The sequence below is a fragment of the Oryzias melastigma genome, linkage group LG11, assembly GCF_002922805.2.
Source record: "Oryzias melastigma strain HK-1 linkage group LG11, ASM292280v2, whole genome shotgun sequence".
Taxonomy (NCBI): Eukaryota; Metazoa; Chordata; class Actinopteri; order Beloniformes; family Adrianichthyidae; genus Oryzias; species Oryzias melastigma.
In genome coordinates, this window is record NC_050522.1 from 26,422,463 (window position 1) to 26,434,807 (window position 12,345).

At 43.7% G+C, this 12,345-nt stretch overlaps 1 protein-coding gene across 5 annotated transcripts in view; it reads right to left on the reverse strand.

Moving 5' to 3' along the window:
- snx27a (sorting nexin 27a) overlaps positions 1-12,345 on the reverse strand; it is a 35,783-nt gene that overhangs the window by 13,070 nt on the left and 10,368 nt on the right. For 4 of the 5 annotated variants that reach the window (XR_004948688.1, XR_004948687.1, XM_036214290.1 and 1 more), the window contains exons 9-12: positions 11,727-11,876; positions 10,333-10,461; positions 8,936-8,995; positions 6,497-6,545 (exon numbers count right to left, since the gene is read on the reverse strand). Coding sequence is in view for 3 of the 5 variants with exons in the window: in XM_036214290.1 (XP_036070183.1) it covers positions 6,497-6,545; positions 8,936-8,995; positions 10,333-10,461; positions 11,727-11,876 (388 nt within the window). In the remaining 2 variants the exon portion in view is untranslated. Of the gene's footprint in view, positions 1-3,283; positions 5,873-6,496; positions 6,546-8,935; positions 8,996-10,332; positions 10,462-11,726; positions 11,877-12,345 lie in introns of those variants that run through there. The other variant, XM_024298302.2, reaches the window with a different exon arrangement.

A 12,345-nucleotide genomic window follows, 5' to 3' on the forward strand; every position in this document is an offset into this window, starting at 1 on the left:
GCCTTCCACTCCGCCTAATGCACCTCAGTAAACCCGACCGAGTGCCATAAACTGCTGTTACAGGCCTTAATGTCATGTGATGCCGTTTAAAACGCTTTATCACGCAGCTCGCCGTTTATCAAAATGTATTCTGCTGCGAGCCGAGGCGTGTCGCCGGCGGGATGTTATTTGTTGCCGCTCCGGAAATCTCCTTTGACTAACACGCATGAAACGGCGTTTAAATCTGAGGGAAGGTGACGGCGCTTTATGGGGGGCTTTCCTCGCTAACCGCATTAGCTGCTCCTCTCTGGGGAGGCTCTGCATGACTGACGCTCCTCCTGTTGTAAATCACTGATTTCTGCTGTTTGTGTGCAGAACTCTCAGCTCTGTGACAAAGGAAGGAGTTCGTCTGAGAAACCCGCAGAGTTTATCTGAGCGGATGAGTGGCAGCTCGGAGAGCCTCCCACTCTCCTTCTGCAGGAGCTTCAGCGCGGACGCTAAGTGGACCGAACAGGTTTCTCCTCAGGTGCGACGGCTAGATAAGCAGCCTCTCCGCCGCTCTGAGCTCATTATTCTAAGCTGACAGGTTCAATTGGAGAGCTGCTCACAGCGAAGTGTTCTTGTTGTGAGACAAGAGGGTTCTCCTCTGCCCTCATGGTCCACGTCACTCTCCAGCAGCGAGGCCGAGAGGTCGAAAAGTGGCAGTAAATGTGGGTCCTGATCGGGTTTGTCTGCAGCTTCTGTGCTGACCTCACCTGTGTTAAGGGGACACTGGTGGGTTGGCTCGCTACGTTAGCCAGCCGCGCGGTGGACGTGTAGCGTGCTAGGAGCACCGCAGTGTCTCAACTTTCAGATTTTAAAGGATTAAACTTCACCTTTTCTCCAAATCTGTTCTGTGTTTAGATTTTAGGGCTACATTTATGCTAAAATATTGAATTTCTTTAATATTTTGCAGCTTCCAGCTGCTCGTCATAACGGCATAAATGAATCAGATAATTCTTCATGTACACGAGGTCACGCCTGCATGGAGGCCGTCACAAATTAAACTTCTGATTAAAAATATGATTAAAGGCAAAACTCATCGTTTTCAAGATTTATTTTGATGAAATTGAAAGTTTTTAAATCTTCATGAAAGAGGAATTTAATCTGAAAATAATTCTGATTAAAAATATAAACAGCAAAAACACAAAAGGTCACAAGTGTTTCTGTCTAGCGACACTAAACACAAACTTTTCATTAAGATGCAACGAGTTACCTGAAACCTGAATATTTTGTTGAGTTAATTCATCTGGAAATTCAGTAAGATTTCTAATAGCTATCTATGGTGCTAGCGATCTGAGCTAATGTTTTAGGCTGTTTGGAGTTTAGCTAATATTTTTGCTTCATGCTAGCTATCTTAGCTAATTTAGGCTTTATTCTGTTTTTAGGACATTTTGAGTTTAGCTAAATTTACTCATAGATGCTAGCTACTTTGGCTAGTTTAGGCTTTTTAAAACATTTTGTAGGATATTTTGAAATTTAGCCAATATTTCAGCTACATGCTAGCTATTATACTTAATTGAAGATTTTTCTAGGCTATTTTTGAGTTCAGCTAATATTTTAGCTACATGCTAGCTGTTTTGGGTAATTTAGGCTTTTTAAAAAAGATTTTTAAGCCATTTTAAAGTTTAGCCATTTTTTCAGCAACATGTTTTGGCAAACATACGTTTTTCTTTCCTTTTTTAGTTTTTTTAGGCTAATTTGGCGTTTAGCTAATACTTTAGCTGGCCAACAGCTTTTTCAGGTACCAGCTTCAACATTTTATCTATTGTTTCAGCAATCTTCAGCTATCATCACTAGCATTTTCAGCTTCCAGATTCAGCTTCCAGCATTCACACTAGCATTATCACGGGTAATGCTATACATGTACCTACGGTGTGTCTTGGGTTTTGGCCTCCTGTGTGATTGAGTTGGACACTCCAGTTTAAGGACATATTTACAAGAGGAGAATATCTAAAAACGAGGCTCATTTTAAGATTACATTTAGACATAAAAGAACATCACAGCCTATTCAAAGACATTTTACTAAAACAGATTCTACTATTTTTATTGGCACATTTTTGTTTTTATCTTAAACCCGCTTTGAGAAACGCTGCAGAAAACTGAACACTTGAGCTGAGAATTATGGGAAATCCTAGTTTGTCTGAAATGTGAGTTACAGCTGTTCTCAAATGAACCTGAAGGGATTCTAAAGCGACGCTCCGTCTCTACGGTCACCTCAGATGATGGGAACGTCTTTCCATCAGCAGAGAAAAGCAGAACCGGATTCTAACGATGTTTCTGGAGAACAGGTAGTTAAGCCGGAGCGCCGGCGTGCAGCCGGCTGGAATGAGTTGCATATTTCTCGTGCACCCAGCGGGCTGCAGCTTGCTGCCATGCGGTGCATTAAGAGCCTGGCTGGATTCTCGGTGAACCCGCCTCACCTCAGCGTCCGTCACCTGCAGCAGCTCCTGCTGAGCGTTATGATCCAGCCACCAGGAGCCGGCATCCCGCTCCAGAAACGCAGCCGGCTGACGGGATGCTGGGCTTTTAGGAGGAAAAATGGGAGTTCTGCCTTTAAGGAGCGGAACACTGAGGCAAAAATAGAGAAGAAAAGCTGCTAAATCCATCCTGTTGTCTCTGTCTTCGTCCTGAGGCAGAAACTCTGAAAGCCTCTTTGGTCAGGACTGATTTAACTCGACGTGAAGTCATCTCTGGAAAACGGAATTTAGGACATTTAGGAAAGAACAAGAAATGCTTCTTTGTTTAAAAAGAGTGTCATTATTCATCCTTCAGTTCTTTTTTCAAAATATCTGTTTATTTATTATAAACGTCGTTGGCGATGAGTTTCCTTTTTTTCATGACCCACTTTTATTTAAGTGAGTCTTCTCCAGAGAAAAGTCCTTAAATCAAGTCTGGACCTTCATGTCATCGTGATCCGTTTCTTTTTTACTAACATTTTCTAATTGGGTTAAAGATTCACATTTGTGCAAATTTGGGTCCGATTCAAAAACTGTTTAAAAGTTCCTGCAAACGTGATTTTTTTGCAGAAACGTCTGAGCAGAAGGCATCAGGAGGAGGACTCCTCCTCCTCCTCCTCCTCCTTTACCTCCTCCTCTACCTCCTCCTCCTCCTCTTCAGGAGGAGGTTTCCTTTGAAGGAGCACCAAACCTGGATCGTTTAATCTACTAGAATCTCCTTTATCTGTGGATTTGATCTGTTCTTCTCCTCTAATCCGACGTGGATTACATGGAGTTTCCGTTTGGAGAAAAAGCAGAACCTCAGATTTTCTTCCCAATATATAACTTTATTTAAAATATTGTTACATTTTTTTACTCTACACAACATCTTGAAAAGTTTTTCTGTTTTTTTAATTTTACATGAGGTTAGTAAACCTTGAAGGATGATCTTAGAAAATCTCGGCAGCTCCGCTCCGTCCTCCGGACCTTCAGGCAGACCGGCGGTTTGGTGGAGAAAAGCGTCTCGCAATCGTTTCCCCCAAATCATCAGAATTTTTTAAATCAATGAAAGTTAAGATCTGGAGAAAATAGAGGAGTGCGTTTCCTGTCAGACGTATTCATTTAGAAAACATTCCTGGGACAAACGAGGCGGAGCGTTCGCAGCGTTCGGAGAGTCCGGAGCGTCCGGAGCGTCCGCAGCGTTCGGAGCGTCCGGAGCATTCGGAGCGTCCGGAGCGTCCGGAGCGTTCGCAGCGTTCGGAGAGTCCGGAGCGTCCGGAGCGTTCGGAGCGTCCGGAGCGTCCGGAGCGTCCGGAGCGTTCGGAGCGTCCGGAGCGTCCGGAGCGTTCGGAGCGTCCGGAGCGTTCGGAGCGTCCGGAGCGTTCGGAGCGTCCGGAGCGTTCGGAGCGTCCGGAGCGTCCGGAGCGTCCGGAGCGTCCGGGGCGTCCGGGGCGTTCGGAGCGTTCGGAGCGTCCGGAGCGTCCGGAGCGTCCGCAGCGTTCGGAGCGTTCGGAGCGTTCGTCTTCCTGGAGACCTTCTTCAAAGCAGAGAATCACATGGAGGCTTTTCAGAACCGCCGGTTCTGTTGAAAGCTTCAGAACTCTTAACACTCAGAACCTCCTGACGACACACTCAGCCACTTCCTTTCTGACACCAAACTCATGTCGCCATGGCAACAGCAAACTTTAAAGCCTGAATCTACAAACGGAAAACCCGTTTTCCTGCTGATTTCAGGACCAGCGTTACAGTTCAGATTCTGTCAGATCAGAACCGCCGGGTCAGTCCAATGACGTCCCACAGATACGTCGCCTGTGAGTTCATCTGAACGCCAAAGAACAAAACAAAAGGGACACCTGACACGGCCGTTACGGGCGTAAGATGGCGCCCGGCGCAGACGAGACGAACCACGAGAAAAACGTACAGAAAGCAGCTTATTCACAGCAGCACGAGAACGAACGGCGAGAAACACGACTTCCAGCACAGGCTTCAGGGAGCGAGTCAGGGGCTGCCGAGGAGAAAAGAGAGCGGCTGCTCTGAGCCGACGTGGCGCTGCCACGGCAACCGCATCCCCCGTCATGATGGGAGAGCGCCGTGGAGGACAGGCGAGGCTGCGCGCACATTCACACCGCCGCCTCTCAATCACAGAAGGTCAGACGGCGTCCAGTCCGTCCTGCAGATGCAGACCTGCGCCGCGGCGAGGAACGACTGGATGACACGTCACAGCGGCAGAGACAAAACCGTCTTCATCATCAGCACACCTGCTCAGAGGTAGCCCCGCCCACCGCCAGCAAAAATAAACCTGTGAGCGAAACGGCGCCTGAACTCCACGGAAAACACTGCGACTCAGAAATGATTTAGTCAAAATGATAAAAAGATCAACCAGCCCTTTGTGGAGACACCCCCCGCCCCTCCCCCCTCGGTGAACAGGGATGAGAACCCGTCTGAGAGCAGAACCTCAGAATAACACTGCTTCCATGTGCGATCGGGGGCCTGCGCAGCTGCAGCCGCATGCAGCCGACAGCCCCCCCCCCCACAGCATGGGGGGGGGGTGATACTGCTGGGTGAGTTATAGCTCCTGAGGGGAGATCAGCTCCTCACCCCGACACTCTGCTGCCCCCTGCTGTCCGCTGCGGGTACTGCGGCCGTCATGATTCACAGTCGGCGCGGCGATCTCCGTGTAAAAGGTATAATATTAACGCTGGGTCTCATTAACCTTTTGTCGGGGGGGTTATTCTGCAGGAGCGGGACTTCCAAACTGCCGCCATAAAAGATTTGCAGCGGATATAAATTTCCCGGCGCTCAGATTGATGGCGGACCGCCAACAGACGTCGCTCAGGAACCCGGTGACCAATCAGGATTAGTTTGAGCATTTTCAATGCAATCCATTTAGTGTTTCAAGAAGTCACATTTGTTGTGAGCTCTTATATTAATCCATATCTTTGCAGATTGTTAAACATACAAATGATCAGAATTCGTCCACAAAAACACAGAGGCTCACAGACTCCGCTTCCTTCCTTCATCGGAAAACAAAAGGAATTTCCTCCAGCTCCTCCCGTCGGCTCGCTCGCTCCTGCTTCGAGTTCATCAGAAATAAGCGCCGCGCTTCGTCCTCGCCGTGAGCTCCACTGGGACGCTTGGTGACGGGAAGACGGCTCCCTCTCATCCCGAGTTCAGCCAATCACAGGACGGATGCGGGAAGGAGAAGATGAGTGGAAGAATACTGAATGGATGCTGGCTCCGCCCCTTCTGCGGCGCCGCCGGGCCTCTCCTTCCTGATGGGCACTCTCTGGGGTGGCTGTGATGATGCGAGTGGACCAGTTCTAGATCGTGTGACGGCGGGCGGCATTAGGACGTGGCGATCTCCCCCCCTAGGTGGCGCCATCCTTTCTGCTGCGTCTCCAGAGGAGGCAGATATTCTGAAACACAGGGGCGGTGGGTGGGGGGTGGGGGGGACAGAGGTGATAATCCTGCAGCTTCCCGAGGACGCCGCGCATTCATTACGGCGTTATCGCGCCGCTGCATCAGCCTGATGCCTTTGCTGCCTCTCTGGATGTCAAACTCTCCTGACGCTCCGCCTTCATCTTCCTCGCCTGCAGCTGCTGATGGCGTTTTCAGGAGCGGCGCTGACAGCCAGCCGCCGCTTCCTGCTCTCACTGACGCGTCGTCCTCCAGGCAGAGATGAAGCTACACCTCTGCAGACGGATCTGACGGCGCCGGAGGATTGGTCTTTGTTTCATTATCTCATTTCACTTTAACACTCAGACCCCCCAGGCTCGTCTGGGACAAACTTCTCAACATTCCAGGTTTGAATTAAACAAACTGGAGCGACAGTTGGAGCTAGAGAGGGTTGTTCTGAAGGATATTAACGGGGGCGTCCTCGAGGACTCTAACGTTCCTTCATGACTTCAGCTGAATATTCCGTCTCTACAGTTCAAACATGAGGAGCTCGCTCTGCTCCTCCGTCTGCATGTCTAGATCTGATCTGAAGCTAAAATCCTTTGAGATGTTTTCTGTATTCGGTTGAAGTGAGGAAGACTCACCAGTGTTGCTGCAGTTTTTGTTGTCTTTGTCAGAAGCTTCGTCTTCAACCTGAAGAGAAGGAATTAAATCAATCAAAAAGTAGATTCTGCAAAGAAACGCTCCTTTTGTTAGACGTCAGGAGAGATTTTCAGCTGAATCCTCCGACGTTTATGTCTGAAAACTCAAGTGTGGATGTTTGTGACGTCTCACATCACAATCTGATCACAGTGCTCCTTCATTTACGTTTTATTTTAAAAATAAAGAGTAATCATTCCAGATTACAGATGTTTTAATGCAGTAAAACTTCTCACTATCGTCTTTTCTCAGACATGATGAACATTTTCACACTTTTCACTCAAAATTCAAACATTTAGAGACAATATGTCCAGTTTTATAGAATGGAAACAAAGATCAAAGACAAGAGCTGGATCAGAATCAATCTAAGCTTTATAGATCAATAATCGATCCATAAAAGTAGAGATCGGTCAAACACACAAAGCTAAAGCCAGCTAGCTTAATGCTAACCTTTAATAGGATTTCCCATAGGACGGCTAATGCTAACGCTCAGTCGACCTAAACGTACATTTCTGACTAAATTAACATCTTAATATGAACCTTCCAAACTTTTTAAGGATAATATATTTTTTAAAGAAACCATTTGTGGTGTAAAACTGTTTTTTGCTCATTCTTTCTTCTTCTTCTGGATTAAGGTGTAATACTATAACGTGATCACCACCTAGTGGTCAAACTGAAACGTCCTCCAGGAGAAGCAGAACAATCGGAGCTTCTCCTTTAGAGAATCCATGTAACTCTTAATGATATTAACAATCTCGTTATTTCACTGATACATTTACAGTCTGTCAACTGGATCAGATTAATATAAATACATTCAAACATATAGTAGATCATTGATGTATTTCTAAACAAATGTGTCTAAATGTGTAAACTCTAAATTTAATTGAAAATATCACAAGAATCTGAATCAATTCTGAATATTATTGGCGATACCCAGAGATGGACACGGAGGAGAATGATTTACAGTCTACAGCCAATCAGGACGCAGAACACAAGCTGGGAAAAAGAAAAAAAACAAAAAAACACTAAAACGTTGAGATTCCAAAACGTAACCAGGATAGAATGAGGGAACAGTGACTGTGTAGTAGAGAACAGTGAAAATTAAGAATCAATGATTCATTTTGCCACAATTCAGTTCAAACCTCGATCCATGAATGATGTTTGGTTTGATATATTATTTATGTATTAAAAAACAGAGACAAATTATTTATTGAATTAGCAAATAAAACCCTAAACATGAAGAAAACCCTTTCAGTCATCTTACATGAGGCTCAATGTAATAATTAAAAATGATCCTTAAATTTAGCATGTTTGACACTTTCAATGTAACCATGAACACAAAACCTCACAGGACGGACGAAACATTTCAGTTTCCTTCCAATTCAGGTTTCAAAATCAGGAATTGCGGCATCCCTTATAAAAAATAGACTTCAGGTAAAGTTCTTTTCTCTTTAGAATGCAGAATAAAGTGGATTTTAAATATATAAACTAAAGAAAATGTGCTGCTGTCACCAGAAGTAAATAAACCTTCAAAGTGAAGTGTTGGAACATTTACTATTAAGAGGTTTAAGTTTAGTCTACAAGTAACAACGATTAAGTTTTAAATATAGTCGACACATTATATATAAAAATACAATGAGAATTCAGAAATGTAATCATGAACAGACTGGCGACCTGTCCAGGTGAACCCCGCCTTCATCCATGAGTATCCGGGTTAGGCTCCGGCACCCCCGCTTCATTGAAATTCCAGAGATGTCAGAAACTGTTTCATAACGACAGTTTCATTAAATCGTAATTATACGAATAAACGAACCGACTCGTGCAACGAGTCATCTAGAAACACAGACGGATGCGAGTTTCATTTACAGCAGTTCTGTCTCGGCGCTAGCGCTCATCATCCATCAAAGGAGACGTCGGCGTCGCATTCAGGCTGTGGAGCGCCGAGCAGCGTGGGAGTGGCTATGGATGGAGGGATTCTGGGAAATGATGCTCCTGCATGAGCGGGACCTCTAGTGGTCACTGGTGGTCATGTGACTCATTTAATTAGAAAAGGTTTTTGGATTTTTGATGAAAAAAGTGTTTTCTAGTTGTTCCATTTCTACCGAGGTGTTGCTGTAATCAGGGATTAAAATGATCCAGCGCTGATCTTTAGGTTTTGTTTCCTGCTGAAGTTAACCAGGAAGTTGACAGAAAACCTTAAAGTGATAAAAATGATCACTTTGTGTCTTTGGCTGATTTAAATAAAGCCCTAAATGATGGTGATAAAAATTAGAACCAGCAGCGGATGGAACAGTCTCCGTATCAGAGAGGAAGAGGGTCAGAATGAGCTAAGTTTAGCCTTCCATGGAGGTTTGTTGTAAAGGAGGAAAAGGTGCGGTCCTTACCTGCTTCCTCCACTTCAGCTCACAGAAGACGCGCTCGAAGCACTCGTGCATGTAGTTGAACTGGAGGGGACGGAGAAAAACATTCAGGCTTCAACCTTTTGTTGTGATTAATCCAGAGACACAAAGACTGGATCCAGGACTTTCACACACAGACTTGAAATAAAGCAGAAAACTGTTGGGATCAAATCTAAAAGTTTAACATTAGAAGATAAATCCAGTCAGTAAAATACATTTTAAATCCTTTTTTTTAAAGCAGAGATTCTGAGGTTTGTCAGAAGATCTCTGGTCCTCTAAAACAGGGGTCCTACAGACTACGGCCCGCGGGCCGGATCAGGCCCGCCTCCATATTTGGTCCGGCCCACCACACTATCAGAAACGCTGATCGAGAACCACATAGAACGTGACTTTTTATTCTGCAGTCTGAACTCTGACGGGAGAGGAGAGAATATTTATTGGTTTAATGATGATTCACTTTTTCTTTAATTTTTTACAATTGTTATTTTTCTTCCGTTTTTTTTTTGGATGTCCATCCCTCGTCAGCTCTTTAAGTTTTTAAAAATATTCAGATTTTTTTTTTCCGGCAAATTGGGAGTTTAGCGGATATTTTCACTAAAATTTGAAATATTACCAGTTTTTAGGCTAATTTGGCATTTAGCTCATATTTTAGCAACATGCTAGCTGTTTTGGCTAATTTAGGCTTTTTCTTCCAGTTTTTTAGGGCTAATTTGGAGTTTAGCTAACGTTTCAGCTACATGCTAGCTGTTATGGCTAATTTAGATTTTTAGGCTATTTTAAAGTTTAGCTAATATTTCAGCAACATGCTAACTGTTTTGGATAATTGTGGCTAATTTAGAATTTTTTCAGTTTTTGGGCTAATTTGAGATTTTGCTAATGTTTTAGCTAGCAGCTTCAACATTTTCAGCTATTAGCTTCAGTGATTTCAGCTTCAGTATTTTTAGATATCAATTTCAGCATCTTCCTGCGACCCCGAAAGGGAAGAATTTGTCTGGAAAATGAATGAATTTCAGCATCAGCTCACAGCATTCGCTCAGGTAATGCTATATGTCTAGCTTTTAGTATTATTTTTATATGAAGATTACATAAATGAATTATTTAAAATGAGTCTGTGTGTCTTTCTGGAAAACCATAAATGTTTACATTTAGGCTGTGATTCACTTACAAACCGACCCAGAGAAGGAAACAGATGTGTGACAATAGAAAAGTTTGGGGACTCTGGTTTAAAGGACAGTTTTCTCCACGTCTGGTCGGCAGCAGGAAACCTGAAATCTCCTGAAATTTCCCCACCGTGGGACGAATAAAGGACTATCTATCTAACCGCTCCACAGTTTGAGCTCGTTTCAGAGGAAAGCTTTACTTCTGCGGAGGCAGAAACTCACGTATGGCGTGAAGATCTTCACCCAGCGAGGTTTCTTCTCTCCTCGGGCGTACTCGAAGCAGAAAGCCATTCCCTCCTCGTCCGTGTCCCAGCGCTGCATCTCCGCCCACTCGAAGGAGATCACCTGGTTCTGGAACAGACAGGTGTTTCCTCTGTGAGCGGGCGTTAAATATACTGAAAACTTTATGTACAAAGGAGGATTTTACAAAAATGAAACGTTTTATTCACTTTTAATTGTTGCTGTGGAGCACTCACACTATACAGATCAATGTTTCTTCAGTTTATGTTTGTCCATCCGTAGCTCTTCAACTCCATCACCTATTCAGCTCATTCAACTATAAAACTTTTCAGCTCTTTTAGGAGATTGCTGCTGGTAAGTTTGCTTGCAGAATCTTCAAAAGAATCTTCTTCAGCTGAAAATTTTCAGCTCGAGAAACCAATAGAAGTCACGGAGACTGTCAGCTACAGAAACCATTCAACTTTTAAACAATTCAGCAGAATTTGGGATCTTGAACATGTATTTTTATTTTTAAAACTCCTTAAGGTTTATAAAATATCTCAACTCAAAGTCGACGTGTCGTCTTCGACTAAATTAAACATTTTACCAATTTTTTAGGCGATTTAGGAATTAAGCAAATGTTTCAGCGACATGCTAGCTGTCTTGGCTAATTTAGGCTTTTTTTTAAGCTTTTTAGGCCGTTTTGGAGTTTAGCTAATATTGCAGCAACGTGCTAGTTGTTTTTGGCTAATTTACACTTTGTTAGGCTATTTTTGAGTTTAGCTAATATATTACGGACATGCTAGCTGTTTTGGCTAATTTAGGCTTTTAGGTTATTTTGAAGTTTAGCTATTTTTTCAGCTACTCGCTAGCTATTTTGGCTATTTTTTTTTTTTTTTAGTTTTTTGCTATTTTGTAGTTTAGCTAATATTTCTGCTTAATGCTAGCTATTTTTGGCTAAATTAGACATTTTGCCATTCAGCTAATATTTCAGCTACATGCTATCAATTTAAGAATCGTCAGCTCTCAGCACTATCATCTTCAGCTGCCACATTCAGCTTACAGCATTCACACTATTATTATCACAGGTGATGCTATATAGTTACAAGTTTCATTTTCACCACCATCAGTTAAATATTGATTCGTTTGTCACATTTTTATTCAGAAACCACCAAACTGAGCTCAAAGATCTTCTTTCATCTGGACGTCTCACTTTGATTGATCTTTATTTACTGGTCCACATCTATAGACTCTCAAAGGATTTTACTTCTTTTTTGGCCCCATAATGACATTTGGACGCTGAAGTAATTATGTAATTGGCCGGTTTGAACAGCAGCAGACTGATCCGGAGGATTACTGCGGTGATGGAACTACCGCATCAGCATCTTCCAGCTCACCTCCAGAGCGCCGTCCTCCGTGCACGCGTGCAGCTTGAAGTGATGGATGCTGATGGCTGTGATGACGTGACCCTTCCTGCGGGAGTCGCAGGCGCAGTGAGGAAAGATCACCTCGTTGTAGCCCTCGCATGTCCGCAACAGGCTGAGGTACTGAGGAGGAGAGACACGGAGATGTAGGTCAAGACCTGGGATTGTCTTTAGCAACACATGAACACGAACAGCCATCCATCCATACAGACACACGAGTTAAATCCGACCTGACAACAGAACGTCTCTGTCAAAAGATGTCAGGTAGGATTTAACTCGTGTGTCTGATAACAAGATAATCTAAAAAAGTAATGAATACTACAGACAGAAGGGTGCTGTGACTCATTGATGTGGTTCATGTTTAGGGCTGTCAAATTACAGCGTTGATTACAATTAATTAATTAATTAGACATTTTAGCATGCTTTTTTTTTAATCGCGTTATTCTAATTTCTGCGTCGGATGGTTACTTTCATGTTCTCCACACCTGGAGGAACATTATATAGAAAAATATAAATGTAGGATAAATTATTAGAACTTCAGTCCTGTTATATTTTTATGGTTACATTGTGTTTTTTTTAACAAAGCGGTGTG